The sequence below is a fragment of the Chiloscyllium plagiosum genome, unplaced genomic scaffold (assembly GCF_037043375.1).
Source record: "Chiloscyllium plagiosum isolate Xiang-an unplaced genomic scaffold, Cpla_swu_hap1 HiC_scaffold_31, whole genome shotgun sequence".
Lineage (NCBI taxonomy): Eukaryota > Metazoa > Chordata > Chondrichthyes > Orectolobiformes > Hemiscylliidae > Chiloscyllium > Chiloscyllium plagiosum.
The window spans coordinates 3,405,837-3,420,140 of record NW_028270169.1 but is presented as its reverse complement, the minus strand read 5'-3'; the positions used below and the strand labels follow the sequence as shown (position 1 = coordinate 3,420,140).

The following is a 14,304-nucleotide window of genomic DNA, read 5'->3' as shown; positions in this document are numbered from 1 at the left end:
ACCTCAGAATCTCCTGGAAAACTATTGAACACCTTCAACGTCAGCTGCTCATACCCTCCCATCGATCCAGGGTGGATGAGCTTAGTGTTCTCATGGTTTCTTCCACATCTTCAGCCCTCCATGAACTGAGCTCACACCAAGTCCCATTCATCACTTTGTTCACAGAGTAACACTCTCTCCCACTCTGACAACATATCAACAACCCCAGCGAGAGTCAGCCCCTTCAGGAACTGTATCCCAGCAAGAGTCAGCCCCTTCAGGAACTGTATCCCAGTGAGAGACAGCCCCTTCAGGAACTGTATCCCAGTGAGAGTCAGCCCCTTCAGGAACTGTATCCCAGCGAGAGTCAGCCCCTTCAGGAACAGTATCCCGGTGAGAGACAGCCCCTTCAGGAACTGTATCCCAGTGAGAGTCAGCACCTTCAGGAACTGTATCCCAGCGAGAGTCAGCCCCTTCAGGAACTGTATCCCAGCGAGAGTCAGCACCTTCAGGAACAGTATCCCGGTGAGAGACAGCCCCTTCAGGAACTGTATCCCAGTGAGAGACAGCACCTTCAGGAACTGTATCCCTGTGAGAGACAGCCCCTTCAGGAACTGTATCCCAGTGAGAGTCAGCCCCTTCAGGAACTGTATCCCAGTGAGAGACAGCCTTTTCAGGAACTGTATCCCAGTGAGAGTCAGACCCTTCAGGAACTGTATCCCAGTGAGAGACAGCACCTTCAGGATCTGTATCCCAGTGAGAGTCAGCCCCTTCAGGAACTGTATCCCAGTGAGAGTCAGCCCCTTCAGGAACTGTATCCCAGTGAGAGTCAGCCCCTTCAGGAACTGTATCCCAGTGAGAGTCAGACCCTTCAGGATCTGTATCCCGGTGAGAGACAGCCCCTTCAGGAACTGTATCCCAGTGAGAGTCAGCCCCTTCAGGAACTGTATCCCGGTGAGAGACAGCCCCTTAAGGAACTGTATCCCAGTGAGAGACAGCACCGTCGGGAACTGTATCCCAGTGAGAGACAGCCCCTTCAGGAACTGTATCCCGGTGAGAGACAGCCCCTTAAGGAACTGTATCCCAGTGAGAGACAGCACCTTCAGGAACTGTATCCCAGTGAGAGACAGCCTCTTCGGGAACTGCATCCCAGTGAGAGACAGCCCCTTCGGGAACTGTATCCCAGCGAGAGTCAGCCCCTTCGGGAACTGTATCCTGGTGAGAGACAGCCCCTTCAGGATCTGTATCCCAGTGAGAGACAGCCCCTTCGGAAACTATCCCAGTGAGAGACAGCCCCTTCGGGAACTGTATCCCAGTGAGAGACAGCCCCTTCGGGAACTGTATCCCAGTGAGAGACAGCCCCTTTGGGAACTGTATCCCAGTGAGAGTCAGTCCCTTCAGGAACTGTATCCCAGTGAGAGACAGCCCCATCAGGAACTGTATCCCAGTGACAGCCAACAGACTGGGCCATACCAGCTGATGGGGAATGACTTGTTGCCATGTCCTTTACCTGCCCATCCACTAGAGTCTGTCGCACTGTTGCAGACTGGAGCTGTCTGTGTACACAGCCCTCTCATCCCTCGCCTTACCTTTGTAATGAGCTGCACTGAGTAGGAACAGGCTGACATCCTCAGGAATTGAGCTGATGGCACGTTTTATCAGGCCATTGGTACGTGTCTTCACCCAGTTGTTAATGTTCTGCAGGTCCTGATAGTTCCCCAACATGGCCTTGGGTCGGGCTCCGTAGTGCAAATCTACTTGTTTCAAAAAATTCGATCTCATCCTCAGTTCTAGGTGAAAAGTAAATGATGACACAGCATCAGCTGAATAGTACATTCCTCAGGGGATCGCTCCCTCAGTATCGACAGATTGTCCAACAAGGATTCAAACCCAACAGCACAAAGAATCAGCATGAGACCATTCAGCCCATTGTCAAAGATCCCAGCTGACATAACTGTAACCGCAAATTCAGATTTCCATCTCTCCCTGATAGCCTTTCACCCCATTCCCCTTGCTAAACAAGAGTCTCTCCATCTCTGTCTCCCTGAAGGTTGTTTGAGGAGCCTGCCACCATTTCAGGAAGAAATCGCAAAAGACTCATCACTGTCTGAGAAAAAGATTTTCACTTCATTTCTAAATGTGAGGTGCTTCATTTTGGGAAAGGCAAATCTTAGCAGGACTTACACACTTAATGGTAAGGTCCTGGGGAGTGTTGCTGAACAAAGAGATCTTGGAGTGTAGGTTCATAGTTTCTGGAAAGTAGAGCTGCAAGTAGATGAAATAGTGAAGAAGGCGTTTGGTATGCTTTCCTTTATTCATCAGAGTATTGAGTACAGGAGTTGGGAGGTCATGTTACTGCTGTACAGGACATTGGTTAGGCCACTGTTGGAATATTGCATGCAATTCTGGTCTCCTTCCTATTGGAAAGATGTTGTGAAACTTGAAAGGGTTCAGAAAAGATTTACAAGGATGTTGCAGGGTTGGAGGATTTGAGCTACAGGGAGAGGCTGAACAGGCTGGGGCTGTTTTCCCTGGAGCGTCGGAGGCTGAGGGGTGACCTCATAGAGGTTTACAAAATTATGAGGGATATGGATAAGGCCTTTTCACTGAGTTGGGGGGAGTCCAGAACTAGAGGGCATAGGTTTAGAGTGAGAGGGGAGAGTTTTAAAAGGGACAACTTTTTCACACAGAGGGTGGTGTGTGTATGGAATGAGCTGCCAGAGGAAGTGGTGGAGGCTGGTACAATTACATTTAAAAGGCATCTGGATAGGTATATGAATAGGAAGGGTTTAAAGGGATATGGGCCAAGTGCTGGAAAATGGGACTAGATTAGATTGGGATACCTGGTCAGCACGGACGAGCGGGACCGAAGGGTCTGTTTCTGTACTGTACAGCTCTATGACTCTACAACTGTTCAGAATGGGGCCTACCTGATTTTTAATCTATACCCCTGGTTCTCAATTCTCCCACCAGAGGAATCATCCTTTTCCACATTCACCTGGGCAAGCCCCCTAAGGATCTTTCATGTTTCTATTCAGTCACCTCTGTCTTTTCTAAACTCCCAGCAGACAGGCCTAGCCTGTCTAGCCTTTCCTCATCATTCCAAAGACAAGCGTTGGAAACCTTCTCCGAACTGCTTCCAAACCATAAACATCCATCTGTAGGTACGCTGACCAGTCCTGTACACAGTATACCAGACGTGGCTTCACCAACACCCTTTGTCACTGAAGCATAAACTCCTTCCTCTTGCATTAAATTCCTCTCACAATAAACCTTCCATGAGCTTTCCTGATTACTCATTGTGCCTGCATACTGACCTTCTGTGACTCAGGCACTAGGACTCCCAGATCCCACTACATCTCGGAGTTCTGCCATCTCTCACCATTTCAATGTGATTCTTTTTTATTCTTTCTATCAAAATATATTCCCACGTTAGATTCCATTGCCCTCATTTCGCCATGCCCCTCCCATTAACTACTTGATATTCCTTGGTCTCCTTATGTCCTTCACAATTCATTTTCTGACCTCTTTTTGTCTTCTCTAAATGTGACAACACCTTCACATCCTTCATCCAAATCATTTTCGGTAAACTGTAACCAGCTGATGGCACAGCACCAACCCCCGTGGGGCACCCTGCTTATGAGATCCTGCCAGTGAACAAAACTCCTTTCTGGATTAGTGGTGCTGGAAGAACCCCCTCCCCTTCCTGGACCTCTCCTCCATTAATGACAACTGACTTGACACTGACATTTTTTACAAACCCACCGACTCCCACAGCTACCTGGATTACACCTCTTCCCACCCTACCTCCTGCAAAAATGCCATCCTGTATTCCCAATTCCTCCGCCTCCGCCGGATCTGCTCCCAGGAGGGCCAGTTCCACCATAGAACACACCAGATGGCCTCCTTCTTTAGAGACCGCAATTTCCCTTCCCACGTGGTTAAAGATGCCCTCCAACGCATCTCGTCCACATCCCGCACCTCCGCCCTCAGACCCCACCCCTCCACCCGTAACAAGGGCAGAACGCCCCTGGTGCTCACCTTCCACCCTACCAACCTTCGCATAAACCAAATCATCCGCCGACATTTCCGCCACCTCCAAACAGACCCCACCACCAGGGATATATTTCCCTCCCCACCCCTCTCCGCCTTCCGCAAAGACCGTTCCCTCCGTAACTACCTGGTCAGGTCCACGCCCCCCTACAACCCACCCTCCCGTCCTGGCACCTTCCCCTGCCACCGCAGGAACTGTAAAACCTGTGCCCACACCACCTCCCTCACCTCCATCCAAGGCCCTAAAGGAGCCTTCCACATCCATCAAAGTTTTACTTGCACATCCACTAATATCATTTATTGTATCCATTGCTCCCGATGCGGTCTCCTCTACATTGGGGAGACTGGACACCTCCTAGCAGAGCATTTTAGGGAACATCTCCGGGACACCCGCACCAATCAACCATACTGCCCCGTGGCCCAACATTTCAACTCCCCCTCCCATTCTGCCGAGGACATGGAGGTCCTGGGCCTCCTTCACCGCCGCTCCCTCACCACCAGACGCCTGGAGGAAAAACGCCTTATCTTCCGCCTCGGAACACTTCAACCCCAGGGCATCAATGTGGACTTCAACAGTTTCCTCATTTCCCCTTCCCCCACCTCACCCGAGTTCCAAACTTCCAGCTCCGCACTGTTCCCATGACTTGTCCGGACTTGTCCTACCTGCCTATCTCCTTTTCCACCTATCCACTCCACCCTCTCCTCCCTGACCTATCACCTTCATCTCCTCCCCCACTCACCCATTGTACTCTCTGCTACTTTCTCCCCACCCCACCCTCCTCTAGCTTATCTCTCCATGCTCCAGGCTCACTGCCTTTATTCCTGATGAAGGGCTTTTGCCCGAAATGTCGATTTTACTGCTCCTTGGATGCTGCCTGAACTGCTGTGCTCTTCCAGCACCACTGATCCAGAATCTGGTTTCCAGCATCTGCAGTCATTGTTTTTACCAAGACTCCTTTCTGCTAACTCTCTGTTCCCTGTTAGCCAGCCACTCCTTTCCCCAGGCCAGTCCGCTCCTTCCTCCTCAGTCAGTTCTGATGACATTTCCCTCCTGCTAGAGCCAGCCCTCATTCAGACCTGATGATGGCACTGAGACACACTCACTCATTCATGCACACTCACTCTCACATTCTGACACACTCACGCAGTATTACAAAGTCACAGAGATGCACACAGGAAAACTGACAGAGGCTGCACTGTGTGCGTGTGGCCGAGTGTGCACGTGAGAGACCGGCTGACTGAGTGTGTGTTTACACTGTAGTACCATTTGTTATTCTAATAGACCCCTTCAGTCTCATTACCATGAATTACATCTCAATAATTTCTTACTGTTTTTTACATAAATCCGTGAGACAGTCTTGAATGTTTTCGGGAGAGCTGTAATGTCAGTCAGGAGGTCCTTGTAGACTTTGTGAATATCCAAGTCATTCAGTGAATTGTAGTTGAGGACGCTGTGTAAAATCTCCTTGTTCCTGGAGATGGCACCTTTAAGATGGAAGAAGGAACATTGTGTGAGCCACAGATTCATAACGACACAGCGACTGTCCCAAAATCACAGAAACAATCGGAAATTGTTCCCCAAATGACAGAAAAGCACAGCCATACTGCAGAGTCTGCTCTAGATCCTGCAGAAACTGCCCCACTCTTCCCCCTCCTCCCCAGTCTGCACATAACTCCAGGACCTCAGACTCCAGAGGAGACTCACTCCAGGTGTCCTTGACCCTTTCACATTCCCACCAATCAACTCTCACTGGAAATCTCTCTCAAGGCTGTGAGGAGATTGCACAGGGAAGGGATGGAATGCTTTCCCCCTCGTCACTCATGTGAGAGTTATCCTCAAAGGCAGCAGAAGCTAGGGGACTTGAGAAAGTAGTTTTCCACAAGCTGGCAGGTTGAGTCCTGACCCAGTGCCTGCGTGTGCAATGGAGGCAGGGTCAGCGAAGGGTCAACAGAAAAGCAGGACATTAAAAAGCAAGATGGAGCAGGAGGAGAGGGAGAGTGTGGGAGAATGCTGCAGGGTCACTTAGACCGACCGAGTGACAAACCAAAAGCCTAACTACCCTCCTTTGACAGGGAAAAACCCCTGTACGAGAGTCTGTGATGGACTAGGCCATGCCCTTCATAGTATTAAACAGCACAATCAAACCACCATGTGATCCATCCTTTATAAAGGGAAGAAAGGACAGTCCGTTCACTCTAACAAAGACCAGTATCCCCGTGAGAGACAGCCCCTTCAGGAACTGTATCCCAGTGAGAGTCAGCAACTTCAGGAACTGTATCCCAGTGAGAGACAGACCCTTCGGGAACTGTATCCCAGTGAGAGACAGCCCCTTCGGGAACTGTATCCCAGTGAGAGTCAGCCCCTTCGGGAACTGTATCCCGGTGAGAGACAGCCCCTTCGGGAACTGTATCCCAGTGAGAGTCAGCCCCTTCGGGAACTGTATCCCGGTGAGAGTCAGCCCCTTCGGGAACTGTATCCCAGTGAGAGACAGCCCCTTCGGGAACTGTACCCCGGTGAGAGACAGCCCCTTCGGGAACTGTATCCCAGTGAGAGTCAGCCCCTTCGGGAACTGTATCCCGGTGAGAGACAGCCCCTTCGGGAACTGTATCCCAGTGAGAGTCAGCCCCTTCGGGAACTGTATCCCGGTGAGAGTCAGCCCCTTCGGGAACTGTATCCCAGTGAGAGTCAGCCCCTTCGGGAACTGTATCCCGGTGAGAGACAGCCCCTTCGGGAACTGTATCCCAGTGAGAGTCAGCCCCTTCGGGAACTGTATCCCGGTGAGAGACAGCCCCTTCAGGAACTATATCTCAGCGAGAGACAGTCCCTTCGGGAACTGTATCCCGGTGAGAGACAGCCCCTTCAGGAACTATATCTCAGCGAGAGACAGTCCCTTCGGGAACTGTATCCCGGTGAGAGACAGCCCCTTCAGGAACTATATCTCAGCGAGAGACAGTCCCTTCGGGAACTGTATCCCGGTGAGAGACAGCCCCTTCAGGAACTGTATCCCAGTGAGAGACAGACCCTTCGGGAACTGTATCCCAGTGAGAGACAGACCCTTCGGGAACTATATCCCAGCGAGAGACAGACCCTTCGGGAACTGTATCCCAGTGAGAGACAGCCCCTTCGGGAACTGTATCCCAGCGAGAGACAGACCCTTCGGGAACTGTATCCCAGTGAGAGACAGCCCCTTCGGGAACTGTATCCTGGTGAGAGACAGCCCCTTCAGGAACTGTATCCCAGTGAGAGACACCCCCTTCAGGAACTGTATCCCAGCGAGAGACAGCCCCTTTGGGAACTGTGTCCCGGTGAGAGACAGCACCTACAGGAACTATATCCCAGCGAGAGACAGACCCTTCGGGAAATGTATCCCAGCGAGAGACAGCCCCTTTGGGAACTGTATCCCGGTGAGAGACAGCACCTACAGGAACTATATTCCAGTGAGAGTCAGCCCCTTCTGGAACTGTATCCTGGTGAGAGACAGCCCCTTCAGGAACTGTATCCCAGTGAGAGACAGCCCCTTCGGGAACTGTATTCCAGTGAGAGTCAGCCCCTTCGGGAACTGTATCCCAGTGAGAGTCAGCCCCTTCGGGAACTGTATCCCAGTGAGGGTCAGTGTGTGTGGGTCTGTACCCCACTGAGGGTCTGTGTGTGTGGGACTGTACCTCACTGAGCGTCAGTGTGTGTGTGTGGGACTGTGCCCCAGTGAGGGTCAATGTGTGTGAGAGACTGTACCCCAGTGAGGGTCACTGTGCTTGTGGGTCTGTACCCCAGAGAGGGGATGTGTGTGGGACTATACCTTAGTGAGTGTCACTGTGTGTGTGGGACTGTAACCCACTGAGGGTTAGTGTGTGTGTGGGACTGTACCCCAGAGAGAGTCAGTGTATGTGGGACTGTAGCCCAGTGAGGGTCAGTGTGTGTGGGACTGTACCCCAGTGAGAGTCAGTGAGTGTATGGGACTGTACCAGTGAGGGCCAGTCTGTGTGTGGGACTGTACCCCATTGAGGGGCAGTGTGTGTGTGGAACTGTACCCCAGTGAGGGGCAATGTGTGTGGGACTGTACCCCAGTGAGGCTCAGTGTGTGTGGCACTGTGCCCCAGTGAGGGTCAGTGTGTGGCACGGTACTACAGTGAGGGTCAATGTGTGTGTGGGACTGTATATCAGTGAGAGTCAGTGTGTGTGGGACTGTACCCCAGTGAGGGTCAGTGTGTGTGATGGACTGTACCACAGTGACGGTCAGTGTGTGTGGGGCTGTGCCCCAGTGAGAGTCAGTGTTTGTGGGAGCTTTACCACAGCCAGGGTCAATGTGTGTGGGACTGTACCCCATTGAGGGTCAGTGTGTGTGGGACTGTACCCCCGTGAGGGTCAGTGTATTTGGGACTGTACCCCAGTGAGGGTCAGTGTGTGTGTGGGGGACAGTACCCTATTGAGGGTCAGTGTGTGTGTGGGACTGTTCCCCATTTAAGGTCAGTGTGTGTGTGGGACTGTACCCCAATGAGGGCCAGTGTGTGTGGGGAACTGTAGCCCAGTGAGGGGCTGTGTGCTTGAGACTGTATCCCAGTGAGGGTCAGTGTGTGTGTGGGACTGTACCCCAGTGAGGGGCAGTGTGTGTGAGGGACTGTACCCCAGGGAGGTTCAGTGTGTATGGGACTGTACCCCAGTGAGGGTCAGTGTGTGTGTGGGACTGTACCCCAGTGAGGGTCAGTGTGTGTGGGACTGTACCCCAGTGAGGGTCAGTGTGTGTGGGACTGTGCCCCAATGAGGGTCACTGTGTTTGTGGGTCTCTACCCCAGTGAGGGGTGTGTGTGTGGGGGTGTACACCAGTGAGGGTCAGTGTGCGTGTGGGACTGTACCACAGTGGGGGTCAGTGTGTGTGCGGGACTGTACCCCAGTAACTGTCAGTGTGTGGGGGGGACTGTACCTCAGTGAGTGTCAGTGTGTGTGTGGGACTGTACTCCTGTGAGAGTCAGTGAGTGTATGGGACTGTACCGCAGTGAGGGGCAGTGTGTGTGTGGGACTGTACTCCAGTGAGAGACAGCACCTTCAGGAACTGTATCCCAGTGAGAGTCAGCCCCTTCAGGAACTGTATCCCAGTGAGAGTCAGCCCCTTCAGGAACAGTATCCCAGTGAGAGACAACCCCTTCGGGAACTGTATCCCAGCGAGAGTTAGCCCCTTCAGGAACTGTATCCCAGTGAGTCAGCACCTTCAGGAACTCTATCCCAGTGAGAGACAGCCCCTTCAGAAGCTGTATCCCAGTGAGAGACAGCCCCTTCAGGAACTGTATCCCAGTGAGAGACAGCCCCTTCAGGAACTGTATCCCAGTGAGAGACAGCCCCTTCAGGAACTGTATCCCAGTGAGAGACCGATCCTTCAGGAACTGTATCCCAGTGAGAGTCAGCCCTTCAGGAACTGTATCCCAGTGAGAGTTAGCCCCTTCAGGAACTGTATCCCAGTGAGAGTCAGCCCAGTCAGGAACTGTATCCCAGTGAGAGACCAATCCTTCAGGAACGGTCTCCCAGTGAGAGACAGCCCCTTCAGGAACTGTATCCCAGTGAGAGACAGCCCAGTCAGGAACTGTATCCCAGTGAGAGTCAGCCCCTTCAGGAACTGTATCCCAGTGAGAGACAGCCCAGTCAGGAACTGTATCCCAGTGAGAGACAGCCCAGTCAGGAACTGTATCCCAGTGAGAGACAGCCCCTTCAGGAACTGTTTCCCAGTGAGAGACAGCCCAGTCAGGAACTGTATCCCAGTGAGAGACAGCCCAGTCAGGAACTGTGACCCAGTGAGAGACAGCACCTTCAGGAACTGTATCCCAGTGAGAGACAGCACCTTCAGGAACTGTATCCCAGTGAGAGACAGCCCAGTCAGGAACTGTATCCCAGTGAGAGACAGCCCAGTCAGGAACTGTATCCCAGTGAGAGACAGCCCAGTCAGGAACTGTGACCCAGTGAGAGACAGCACCTTCAGGAACTGTATCCCAGTGAGAGACAGCACCTTCAGGAACTGTATCCCAGTGAGAGTCAGCCCCTTCAGGAACAGTATCCCAGTGAGAGACAGCCCCTTCGGGAACTGTATCCCAGTGAGAGTCAGCCCCTTCAGGAACTGTATCCCAGTGAGAGTCAGCCCCTTCAGGAACAGTATCCCAGTGAGAGACAGCCCCTTCGGGAACAGTATCCCAGTGAGAGACAGCCCCTTCGGGAACTGTATCCCAGTGAGAGTCAGCCCCTTCGGGAACAGTATCCCAGTGAGAGACAGCCCCTTCGGGAACTGTATCCCAGTGAGAGACAGCCCCTTCGGGAACTGTATCCCAGTGAGAGTCAGCCCCTTCGGGAACTGTATCCCAGTGAGAGACAGCCCCTTCGGGAACTGTATCCCAGTGAGAGTCAGCCCCTTCGGGAACTGTATCCCAGTGAGAGACAGCCCCTTCGGGAACTGTATCCCAGTGAGAGTCAGCCCCTTCGGGAACTGTATCCCAGTGAGAGACAGCCCCTTCGGGAACTGTATCCCAGTGAGAGACAGCCCCTTCGGGAACTGTATCCCAGTGAGAGTCAGCCCCTTCGGGAACTGTATCCCAGTGAGAGACAGCCCCTTCGGGAACTGTATCCCAGTGAGAGTCAGCCCCTTCGGGAACTGTATCCCAGTGAGAGTCAGCAACTTCAGGAACTGTATCCCAGTGAGAGACAGCCCCTTCGGGAACTGTATCCCAGTGAGATTCAGCCCCTTCGGGAACTGTATCCCAGTGAGAGACAGCCCCTTCGGGAACTGTATCCCAGTGAGAGACAGCCCCTTTGGGAACTGTATCCTGGTGAGAGACAGCCCCTTCAGGAATTATATCTCAGCGAGAGACAGTCCCTTCGGGAACTGTATCCCGGTGAGAGACAGCCCCTTCAGGAACTATATCCCAGTGAGAGACAGTCCCTTCGGGAACTGTATCCCAGTGAGAGACAGTCCCTTCGGGAACTGTGTCCCAGTGAGAGACAGCCCCTTCAGGAACTGTATCCCAGTGAGAGACAGACCCTTTGGGAACTGTATCCCGGTGAGAGACAGCCCCTTCAGGAACTATATCTCAGCGAGAGACAGTCCCTTCGGGAACTGTATCCCGGTGAGAGACAGCCCCTTCAGGAACTATATCTCAGCGAGAGACAGTCCCTTCGGGAACTGTATCCCAGTGAGATTCAGCCCCTTCGGGAACTGTATCCCAGTGAGAGACAGCCCCTTCGGGAACTGTATCTCAGTGAAAGTCAGCCCCTTCGGGAACTGTATCCCAGTGAGAGACAGCCCCTTTGGGAACTGTATCCTGGTGAGAGACAGCCCCTTCAGGAATTATATCTCAGCGAGAGACAGTCCCTTCGGGAACTGTATCCCGGTGAGAGACAGCCCCTTCAGGAACTATATCCCAGTGAGAGACAGTCCCTTCGGGAACTGTATCCCAGTGAGAGACAGTCCCTTCGGGAACTGTATCCCGGTGAGAGACAGCCCCTTCAGGAACTATATCCCAGTGAGAGACAGTCCCTTCGGGAACTGTATCCCGGTGAGAGACAGCCCCTTCAGGAACTATATCCCAGTGAGAGACAGTCCCTTCGGGAACTGTATCCCAGTGAGAGACAGCCCCTTCAGGAACTGTATCCCAGTGAGAGACAGACCCTTTGGGAACTGTATCCCGGTGAGAGACAGCCCCTTCAGGAACTATATCTCAGCGAGAGACAGTCCCTTCGGGAACTGTATCCCGGTGAGAGACAGCCCCTTCAGGAACTATATCTCAGCGAGAGACAGTCCCTTCGGGAACTGTATCCTGGTGAGAGACAGCCCCTTCAGGAACTATATCCCAGCGAGAGACAGCCCCTTCGGGAACTGTATCCCAGTGAGAGACAGCCCCTTCAGGAACTGTATCCCAGTGAGAGACAGACCCTTCGGGAACTGTATTCCAGTGAGAGTCAGCCCCTTCGGGAACTGTATCCCAGTGAGGGTCAGTGTGTGTGGGTCTGTACCCCACTGAGGGTCTGTGTGTGTGGGACTGTACCTCACTGAGCGTCAGTGTGTGTGTGTGGGACTGTGCCCCAGTGAGGGTCAATGTGTGTGAGAGACTGTACCCCAGTGAGGGTCACTGTGCTTGTGGGTCTGTACCCCAGAGAGGGGATGTGTGTGGGACTGTACCTTACTGAGTGTCACTGTGTGTGTGGGACTGTAACGCACTGAGGGTTAGTGTGTGTGTGGGACTGTACCCCAGAGAGAGTCAGTGTATGTGGGACTGTAGCCCAGTGAGGGTCAGTGTGTGTGGGACTGTACCCCAGTGAGAGTCAGTGAGTGTATGGGACTGTACCAGTGAGGGCCAGTCTGTGTGTGTGGGACTGTACCCCATTGAGGGGCAGTGTGTGTGTGGAACTGTACCCCAGTGAGGGGCAATGTGTGTGGGACTGTACCCCAGTGAGGCTCAGTGTGTGTGGCACTGTGCCCCAGTGAGGGTCAGTGTGTGGCACGGTACTACAGTGAGGGTCAATGTGTGTGTGGGACTGTATATCAGTGAGAGTCAGTGTGTGTGGGACTGTACCACAGTGAGGGTCAGTGTGTGTGATGGACTGTACCACAGTGAGGGTCAGTGTGTGTGGGGCTGTGCCCCAGTGAGAGTCAGTGTTTGTGGGAGCTTTACCACAGCCAGGGTCAATGTGTGTGGGACTGTACCCCATTGAGGGTCAGTGTGTGTGGGACTGTACCCCCGTGAGGGTCAGTGTATTTGGGACTGTACCCCAGTGAGGGTCAGTGTGTGTGTGGGGGACAGTACCCTATTGAGGGTCAGTGTGTGTGTGGGACTGTTCCCCATTTAAGGTCAGTGTGTGTGTGGGACTGTACCCCAATGAGGGCCAGTGTGTGTGGGGAACTGTAGCCCAGTGAGGGGCTGTGTGCTTGAGACTGTATCCCAGTGAGGGGCAGTGTGTGTGTGGGACTGTACCCCAGGGAGGGGCAGTGTGTATGGGACTGTACCCCAGTGAGGGTCAGTGTGTGTGTGGGACTGTACCCCAGTGAGGATCAGTGTGTGTGGGACTGTACCCCAGTGAGGGTCAGTGTGTGTGGGACTGTGCCCCAATGAGGGTCACTGTGTTTGTGGGTCTCTACCCCAGTGAGGGGTGTGTGTGTGGGGGTGTACACCAGTGAGGGTCAGTGTGCGTGTGGGACTGTACCACAGTGGGGGTCAGTGTGTGTGCGGGACTGTACCCCAGTAACTGTCAGTGTGTGGGGGGGACTGTACCTCAGTGAGTGTCAGTGTGTGTGTGGGACTGTACCCCTGTGAGAGTCAGTGAGTGTATGGGACTGTACCGCAGTGAGGGGCAGTGTGTGTGTGGGACTGTACCCCAGTGAGAGTCAGTGTGTGGGGCACTGTACCCCAATGAGTGTCAGTTTGTGTGTGGGGCTGTACCCCAGTGAGGGTCAGTGTGTGTGTGTGGGACTGTACCCCAGTGAGGGTCAGTGTGTGGGGAACTGTACCTCAGTGAGGGTCAATGTGTGTGTGGGACTGTACCCCAGTGAGGGTCAGTGTGTGTGTGGGACTGTACCCCAGTGAGGGTCAGTGTGTGGGGAACTGTACCTCAGTGAGGGTCAATGTGTGTGTGGGACTGTACCCCAGTGAGGGTCAGTGTGTGTGTGGGACTGTACCTCAGTGAGGGTCAATGTGTGTGTGGGACTGTGCCACAGTGAGGGTCAACTTGTGTGTGGGACTGTAGACCAGTGAGGGGCATTGTTTATGTGCGTCTGTACCCCAGTGAGAGTCAGTGTGGGAGGGTCTGTACCCCAGTGAGAGTCAGTGTGGGTGGGTCTGTACCCCAGTGAGGGTCAATATGTGTGTGGGACTGTGCCACAGTGAGGGTCAACTTGTGTGTGGGACTGTAGACCAGTGAGGGGCATTGTTTATGTGGAACAGTACCCCAGTGAGAGTCAGTGTGTGTGTATGTGGGACTGTACCCCAGTGAAGGTCAGTGTGTGGGGAACTGTACCCCAGTGAGGGTCAATGTGTGTGTATGTGGGACTGTACCCCAGTGAAGGTCAGTGTGTGGGGAACTGTACCCCAGTGAGGGTCAATGTGTGTGGGACTGTACCCCAGTGACAGTCAGTGTGTGTGGGACTGTACCCCAGTGAGGGTCAGTGTGCGTGTGGGACTGTAGCCCAGTGAGGGTCAGTGTGTATGGGACTGAACCTCAGTGTGAGTCAGTGTGTGTGGGACTGTAGCCCAGTGGGGGTTAGTGTGTGCATGGGACCGCATCCCAAGGAGGGTCAGTGTGTT

General features: G+C 53.4%; 1 protein-coding gene across 1 annotated transcript in view; it reads right to left on the bottom strand.

The window, feature by feature from the left end:
• The window catches only part of LOC148141843 (pigment epithelium-derived factor-like), a 74,897-nt gene that overhangs the window by 16,123 nt on the left and 44,470 nt on the right, over positions 1 to 14,304 (bottom strand). The window contains exons 4-5 of the mRNA XM_087977139.1: positions 5,362 to 5,517; positions 1,569 to 1,769 (exon numbers count right to left, since the gene is read on the bottom strand). Of these exons, the coding sequence (XP_087833265.1) occupies positions 1,569 to 1,769; positions 5,362 to 5,517 (357 nt within the window). The remainder of the gene's footprint in view (positions 1 to 1,568; positions 1,770 to 5,361; positions 5,518 to 14,304) is intronic.